Source organism: Anarrhichthys ocellatus, unplaced genomic scaffold (assembly GCF_004355925.1).
Source record: "Anarrhichthys ocellatus isolate YVR2014 unplaced genomic scaffold, GSC_Weel_1.0 scaffold83, whole genome shotgun sequence".
NCBI lineage: Eukaryota > Metazoa > Chordata > Actinopteri > Perciformes > Anarhichadidae > Anarrhichthys > Anarrhichthys ocellatus.
The window spans coordinates 1,508,474-1,516,173 of NW_022280113.1; the positions used below are offsets into that span (position 1 = coordinate 1,508,474).

General features: G+C 43.6%; 3 protein-coding genes across 5 annotated transcripts in view; 1 reads left to right on the forward strand and 2 right to left on the reverse strand.

The window, feature by feature from the left end:
- Nucleotides 1–4,560, reverse strand: part of LOC116398359 (arf-GAP with dual PH domain-containing protein 2-like) — a 5,988-nt gene extending 1,428 nt beyond the window's left edge. The window contains exons 1-10 of one of the 2 annotated variants that reach the window (XM_031874590.1): nt 4,107–4,560; nt 3,635–3,747; nt 2,549–2,841; nt 2,103–2,233; nt 1,596–1,687; nt 1,271–1,353; nt 1,043–1,155; nt 772–918; nt 326–409; nt 170–232 (exon numbers count right to left, since the gene is read on the reverse strand). In XM_031874590.1, coding sequence (XP_031730450.1) covers nt 170–232; nt 326–409; nt 772–918; nt 1,043–1,155; nt 1,271–1,353; nt 1,596–1,687; nt 2,103–2,233; nt 2,549–2,642 — 807 coding nt within the window. In that variant the 5' untranslated portion in view covers nt 2,643–2,841; nt 3,635–3,747; nt 4,107–4,560. The remainder of the gene's footprint in view (nt 1–169; nt 233–325; nt 410–771; nt 919–1,042; nt 1,156–1,270; nt 1,354–1,595; nt 1,688–2,102; nt 2,234–2,548; nt 2,842–3,634; nt 3,748–4,106) is intronic. The other variant, XM_031874591.1, reaches the window with a different exon arrangement.
- Nucleotides 3,714–5,989, forward strand: tefm (transcription elongation factor, mitochondrial). Its single transcript, XM_031874592.1, has 5 exons — nt 3,714–3,880; nt 4,186–4,670; nt 4,853–5,002; nt 5,160–5,338; nt 5,474–5,989. The coding sequence occupies exons 1-5, from the start codon at nt 3,835–3,837 to the stop codon at nt 5,736–5,738; spliced, it is 1,125 nt and encodes a 374-aa protein (XP_031730452.1). The 5' UTR covers nt 3,714–3,834; the 3' UTR covers nt 5,739–5,989.
- The window catches only part of atad5b (ATPase family AAA domain containing 5b), a 31,973-nt gene continuing 29,067 nt past the window's right edge, over nt 4,795–7,700 (reverse strand). For both annotated transcript variants that reach the window (XM_031874588.1, XM_031874589.1), the window contains exons 11-13: nt 6,847–7,592; nt 6,595–6,753; nt 4,795–6,289 (exon numbers count right to left, since the gene is read on the reverse strand). In XM_031874588.1, the coding sequence (XP_031730448.1) occupies nt 6,211–6,289; nt 6,595–6,753; nt 6,847–7,592 (984 nt within the window). In that variant the 3' untranslated portion in view covers nt 4,795–6,210. The remainder of the gene's footprint in view (nt 6,290–6,594; nt 6,754–6,846; nt 7,593–7,700) is intronic.

The following is a 7,700-nucleotide window of genomic DNA, read 5'->3' on the forward strand; positions in this document are numbered from 1 at the left end:
ACACACACACACACACACACACACACACACACACACACACACACACACAGACAGAAATAGAGAGAGGCAGAGAGAGAGAGAGAGAAAATTGATCAAATTTATTTGTCGGGTACAAAAATGATAAATAAATCAAATTTATTTTTGTAACAAACTCAGATAATTGACGAACCGTTGGGCCAGTTTTCTCCATGTACCCCTCCTTCAGGCAATGTCCCGTTAGGTGAGGTATTAACTGTGCAAAGAGACGCAGGTAACAATGTTAACGGAACAAACGTTGCACCTGGGACTTTAAAAATATATCCAAGACTTTAAAATTTCGTCTCACGTCATTGTCTCGAAGAGTGGGATGTTTCTTCTGGAGGTAAGCCAGGCGCGTTGCCCGAATAGCATTGAACAAGGATACAATTACCTATAAGGCATCAGATATTGAAGAGCATATCAGAAAGATATCATCTGCATCAATGCAAGTACACTGTCCGGACAGTTAATACAATTTAGGTTGAATAAAAATAGAGCTTTAAAAACCAGGATAGTTGAACATAGAAGCTTTATTTCACTACGACACACATAGATTAGTGTTTGTTAATACACTATATAATGCAATTGTGTGGAGATTTTCTGCTCAACTTCCTTAACTGTAGAACTGTATTTGTTGGTGTTCTGTCTTTGTTGTGATCGATCGTCTTTGCACTTCTAGTCTTTGAGATACACCTCACTTCAGATGCGAGATTCAAATGTACTGTAAGACATTCAAGTGCAACTCCAGCTCACCTGTCCTTTCTCGTGATAAACAAACAGATTCCTTGTGTGTTTGTCGTGCACGTAGGAGATTTGCAGACCGTGAGCGTGACTGATCTTCTCTGGCTGGAAGACTGCGTTAAGATCCTTCATGGAGATGACGGCTTTGGGAAACTTGGACTTGGTGTTAAATGAGAGGATCGAGGAAGGATTTCACAAGATCAGAAACAAAAAGGGTATTTGAGTGTAACCCATGAACGCACATACAACATTGTAGACTACATGGCGATGTGGCAAAACTCACGTCCTCTTTAATAAAGTATCGGAGGGTGAAGTCTTTCCGGGACAGCAGGAAGATCCTCTTTAAAAACTGTTTGTTGTCTTTGCCCTTCTTCCATAGTGTTGACTCAAACTGGTCTGGGATACATCAAATAAATAAAAGAGATGAAGAGCAACTCAACTTCTTGTAGAGTCATATTTAGGAAAAAAACAATACACAAGTCATTTTTGTATGTTAATGGCAGTTATTTACCTGAGCAATACGCTTGCTTGTTGTTTTCTCCTGTGAATTCTCTTCTTTCATACTTTGCACGGATCCATTGATCCTTAAGAACACTACGACAAAGCATTACTGTTTCCTCATTGATGAAAGACAAGTGTTTAAATAAATACCAGAAAATGTGTCGGCCTGTCACTGAGTATGAGTCATACTGCCTGTAGTAATAGCTCCACTTTGGTACCCAACTCAGTGATTGTTCCTCTTTCCACCTCTCCACACCCATCCACTAGAAATACACTTCACTTTTCCCTTCCATTGTGCTGACGAGGTGAGTGGAGGGCAAGTGGCAGTCACTTACATGCAGTCTTTATGTTGCGGCTGATAGAAGAAGGCAGGGACACACTTCTCATAAAGGGCCTTGGCTGCAGAATTTCCCCTCTCCCGCATGAACTGAAACCACAAGATGTGAGACACAAGAAGTCGCAGTTCTTATTAATTCCATTCAATTCTTTTTTTTTGTAGATTTGACATTATAACCAAAACATGTACAAAAGTATACTCTTCAACAATGACCTTGTCCAAAATAGAGCATCAAAAGGGACAGCTCACCCCAAAATACAAAATACATATTTTCCTCTACCTGCAGTGCTGTTTATCAATATCAATCATAACAATTTCAGGTAGGAACTATTTTAGTTCCGACACGTATATATAAGAAATTTAAAAAGTAAAAATTCATAGATAAAGTAGGCTTAGTAGTGTTAAGTAGGCTGTGCCATTTTCAATATAAAAACATAAATTGAATAAATGATCATACTTATTATTAGCCATCCATTCAAGATATATACAAACTACAAAACTATACCTGTACGAGGGAATCATCCCAGAGATCCAGACGTAAGGATTTCACTTTGCTGACACCAGCCAAATTACGATGAATCCCCGAGCAATTCAGGCACACAAAGATACCAAGAGTGTAGGAGGCCCAGTCAGGCTCTGTGAGCAAAAGGAAGGCAACAACAATTACAATATGTGTGTATGTATATATAATGAGGTCATACCACAGAAAACAGCCACCACTTCCCCCTTATAAAAGTTGATTATGAATTATGAAACCCGCCCTGAGATTGTTCTGTTAACAAACATCACATCAGGTTACCGTTTATCATTCTTCTAACTTTATTAAAAGAAAACATGTTCCCTGACACAGAAATCAGGTATGATGTTTTATGACAAAACATTGTTGGACAAACACAAACAACGTCGCTATCATATCAAAATAAATATATTGTGGTTAAGAATCTTACTCACCAGGAACTCCACAGTCAGCACACATGTTGTTTCCCTGTTCCTGCTGTCGCACCAAACCGAGCAGGATTTTGTTATTTCTGTCCAGACTGGCCATAGGTGAAGGTGGTTTGCTTCGCTCAGATTGACTGTCGAGTCCCAATTAAAGAGCAACTAGGTATTAACTCCATACTGACTGCACACATGAATGGTAGAGTGCTGCTCCGCTCCGTAGCAGGTGAAAAGCATCACTTCTTCTCACTGGCCAGTGGCCCAGCATTTCCTCTTACCAGCACAGCATCATGAAGTTCATTGTTCTGCACACAAACGCAGAGGTCCATAAATAACAGAGAAAGGAAGTGAAACTAATCTCACTGTGTAACAGGGTGACTGGCTTACAGAGACTGATCGACTTGTGTGTTGCTCACAACTGTGAGTTTGACTGGATGTCAACATTTAAAAATATTAAATTAAACTGATTTAAATGAAACTATGGAAGCCCATTTCCACCAGTAAAAAAAAAAAAAAAAAAAAAGTTGTATTTTACATTTTTGCTGGCGGAAATGGGCTTCTATATCATTCAGATGCAGGGTAGACATTACAAAAACATCTCTACACTATAGGAGGCTTCTAGATACATTTAAGCAACAAAAAAAACACTCTATAAAACCTCTAATATTGTATTATTTAATTGTTTCAGTATGTGACGTTTTAAAAGGCTCTAAACATTTTTGGTCCACCACCTAAACGTGTTATAATTAATTAATTATTATACCTGATTTGACCTCTCATCAGGACATGACTAATTAGAGCTTTACCTTTTTTTTTTAAGATAGAAGTGACCTCATGTAAATCCCAGTAGAGCTCCATTAAATTTCAACCCGAGCAGAGGTCTTGTCAGAGACCAATATGAACGAACTTGTGTGTGAGTGTAGCTATTAATCAGCGCCATATGAATGACTGCAATGACTCTGTAAACTCACATGCATTGAGTGGCGGTATAGCTGTTGTGTCGAATATTTTTTGCCTGTCCATATGTTTGCCCCCCTCCCTAAAACCTGAACCAATCCTTTACATATTATATTTATATTTAAGTATATATTTATTTACCCTTTATTCCACTCGAGGGCGCTATTTCTTTATCAGGAGGGAAACACACAGACTTCCACATGACACCGGAACCATTGCAGTGGTGTTGCGGTTTGACGCCGGTCGGTTAAAACCTGCTGGACAACAACCGAAAGGCCAAAGTTGTGCAACTTGTATGATGTTGAAGATAAAACAATCGATTATTTATTTGAATTAAAAAAATGATGTGGGTCGCCAGGCGATTGCTGTCGTCTGTCGCTCAGAGAAGTAAGCTTTGTAGAAACGTTTCATTCGGTGTTTGCGGACATGTTTCATTGACAGACTAGCAGTGTTAAGCAAATTCAACTTAGCTACTTTTCATTGCTCAGTTTAACTGATCCAGGTGATGATAGTATTTCTGTTTTAGACAATGTCCTTGAGTTTACACAGCCTGAGTCAGTTTGACAAACTCACAGTAACGTTAAGTTAGCTGTCACGAGGGACCTCTACTCACGAATGTGGAGAGCCCGCCGTGTAACAGGTTTTATTCCACCTGAAATGACCAGTCGGCTCCCTCTTGTATTCCCCTGCAGGTCAGTATGCAGGACATTCAGGCTTGTTCCGTCGCCCTCAGCACGGTTGCCTCCCAGACCTAGAGCTGCGGTATCTCCAGTGCACGTGTTGCTGGCGGAGCCGGGTTCCCGTGGCCGGCTTCGAGACCCTGAACGCCGCCATCTCCTCCACTTCTGAGCCCTGCAAGGAGGACAACAGATCCCTGGATGCCTGCTACACCTCCGAGCAACGGGCCGCCATCCTCCAGCTGCTCAACACCGCCGAGCCGGCAGAGCTGGCGGGCGTGAAGCTCCTCAGAGGCCGCAAGTCGCTCAACCTGGTGGAGTACAGGACTAAAAACGGACCCTTTAAAACCCTGGAGAGCGTGGTGAACGTGCCGCTGCTGAAGCACAAGAGCGCCGTCACGGTGTTCAACTCCATCCTCAACCCGGTGAAGAAGGAGAGGAAAGTGAGGATCCAGTTGGCCAAGTTCATCAGGCCGGAAGTTGACAGGTCCTGGTTGGAGGTGAGGTCCTGGTCCATTTTCACACACCTGCCCTTTGACTTTATGTGAGGAGGGGGGAGCGCAATGTGGCGCCAGAGTTTATTAAGTGGGGTGCAGCAGACTCTTTGTCTTGCAGTCCCTAGATCCAGCATTTGTTTCATTCCAGTTGACCACCTGTCATGCCTCTGTGTTTGTTTACTCAGGACGCCAGTAATATTGTGTCACTAGTATGTGGGACTAATAAAATCGCCTGGGCTCAAGTGGACCGTGGGATGACCGTGCTGGAGTGGCAACAGCTGGACTGTCCAAATTTCTTGAGGGGAACATACATGGCTTCTGCTTACTTGAATGATGTGAGTATAAATACCAAATATTCATGTTATTGAAGTTATTTCAATATCAACACCTATTGTCCATTTGTTTTGACTGTTATTAACATCAATGTGGAACTAAATGAATATAAGCCCATATACCACTGCACAATTTGTCCTTTTTCTTTTCTTCCATTAGGTTTCTGCAGCTGTGGCTCTCCTCCCGTCGGCTGACTTCTACATAATAGAGAAATCCTCCATCTCGGTCCAGAACACGGCCCTGTTCCCCATCATGGCCCACATGAGGACCGTGGAGGCCATGCTGTTCGCTCTGCTTGAGCCCAGAAACTTACCACCCGAGTCCAACATTCCTCCAAGGTGGGGGAGAAAGGAATTTCATATTAATGACTTTTTTAAATATGAAAGACACAAATATTGTACATACACACACATTTTTGTGGCAACTGTTTGAAGTCTGTGACGGTTCATCAAATGACCTTCTCCTTCCTTCAGAGTTTTGAACATGATGCGTCCTGCTGTGGGACGTCACTTCGGACTCATGGTGGGCGAGTCGCGGACCAGTGGTGCTCAGACGGTGCGACAGCTGATGACCGAGTCGGTGACACAGACGCTTCCCAGGATAAACTTCCCCCCAGAGCTGCTGGTGAAGCACAGGAATTCCTTCCAGATGGGCAGCAGAAGAGGAGGGGAGGAACTCTGTGACGCTCTGCTTCAGGCTGTGGCTTTTTACGAGCTACTCGGCGAATCCTCCAGTTAGCCACCACGTGGACCAATCTCTAACCGAGCACTACGGCCACTAAAACAAACATCCCGGGTGGCACTCTGAGCCCTTCTGGACTTAAACCAAACATTTACCTCTTGGAACAGATTTGGTGGTGATTCATGGTGCATTTAGTACAGTCAAGTCTTGAATATTCTTACCGTTACATGTTTGATTTGGACACTTCCATAAAGTAAATGCTGTGTCTGTTTCACTCCGTTCGTTTGTATTAAAAGTCATGAAACACACTGCAATGGTCTCAGTACACCAATCAAAGTGCTTTACATTCTTTAAAAAAAATGGTTGACATTTGCAAAAATATATTGTTTTATTTTACTTTCCATGACAAAACTGTAAATACATACACAATATCTCATCTCATCTGCATTCAATTCATTTGACAGTATTTAGGTGGAGATAGTATTCAGGTTAAATAAATGCACATTAAAGGTGAGGTATGTGAGGCTCTCTATGAGAACTCTTCTACCAGGAGTTGAATAGTTGACTTTGAGAGGCCCAGGTGTGTGCAGCTGAGGTAGTTCAGACACCTAATGTGGGGGATAAATCATTTGAATTTAGTATTTTATTAGTATTATCTTGATACACTAACATTTTATCCTACAATTATTCAATTGGAAGACTTAATTGACAGTAGTTAGATCTAACAAAACAGAAGGTGATTAAGTAAGGAAGCAGTGCGGTTACAACTTCCATCGTCTGCCTTTCACTGTCACACCGACTGCCCTGATGTGATTTAAAAACGGTGTCATTCTAAATGATCCACTACTTGTACTGACGACAGTTGGCCTCCTGAGATGGGACTTTATTTAAGTCTGTATTGGGCCTGGCTCACCTGACTGGCTCCTCTTTCTGTTCCTGCGCTCTCTGTAAGCGACAGATGTGGCGGAGGACCGGCATGTAGTCGACACCGACCGCTCGTCTGTTCCCCAGCAGGCTGAAGGACGCGCTGCCAAGAATCGTCCTGCTCAGCTTATACCTCCTTTTGGACACACTGGAAGGAGTGAAAAAAACACGAGTGGTGGTGAGGAACAGATATTTTGTGTTTTCTAAACAAACATGCCAGACGATAAACGATCAGACTCACCTTGGTGCGCATGGTGGATGAGCACTAAAGGTGAGGCTCTGTCTTTTTGAAGAGGCAGGTAACACCAGTCCCTCTGTCAGCCTCCCCCACCTTGTGTCTCCCAGTTCCTGTCTGTGTTTTCGAGCTTCGGTAAACGCCTCCGACATTCGCCGACAGCACCCGTGACACCCCAATCCCTCAACCGCAGCCTGAACATCTGACAGCCTCGCCCGGTTCCAAACCCCGCCCAACTCCTGGTCCTCGCTCACCTCATCCAACAAGCCGTCCTTCATCTCAGCTCCTGTCCAGACAAACGCCTCAGGTCGGCATGCAGCGGCTGGCGTTGTGGAATCTAGGTATGACATGAGGTCAAAGAAGTCCGCCAAGGCCTCCAAACAGTCGGTCGCCGCTTTGGTTGCACTTTCTTCCGTCTCGTCTCTCGAGCTAGCGGGCCCCTTCGGTGATGATGATGCTCTTTGAGGATGTTGCGTCGAACTGGAAGACGATGAGGCGTCGAGCGTCGCTGGGATATGTTTCCTTCTGCTGAGTCTAGATGCGTTCTTAACAGATGTGCCGTTGGTGGCTGGTGCCTTTCTGTTAACATTTGTGTCCAGCTGCCTGATGCGAGGGTCGTGGTCAGAGGTCCCCCTGGCCCCGATGGGTAGAAGAAGCTCCAGGTTGGAGTACAGAAGAGGAACGCCTCCTCTCCAGCTCTCCGCTAGGAGCTCCAGGAGCTTGTTCATGTCTATTTCAGACCAGAACTGACGCTGGAGAATTAAAGAAAGTATTGACAAACGTTTGTTCACATACACATATATACACATACACACACACATATACATATACACATGCATACATATATATACACATATACA

Excerpts from the sequence above, each read along its gene's own strand:
- tefm (XM_031874592.1), top strand. The coding sequence starts at position 3,835 with ATGATGTGGGTCGCCAGGCGATTGCTGTCGTCTGTCGCTCAGAGAA. Across the intron at positions 3,881-4,185 it reads GTCGTCTGTCGCTCAGAGAA|GTCAGTATGCAGGACATTCA; the intron begins GTAAGCTTTGTA and ends ATTCCCCTGCAG. Across the intron at positions 5,003-5,159 it reads CTTCTGCTTACTTGAATGAT|GTTTCTGCAGCTGTGGCTCT; the intron begins GTGAGTATAAAT and ends TTCTTCCATTAG.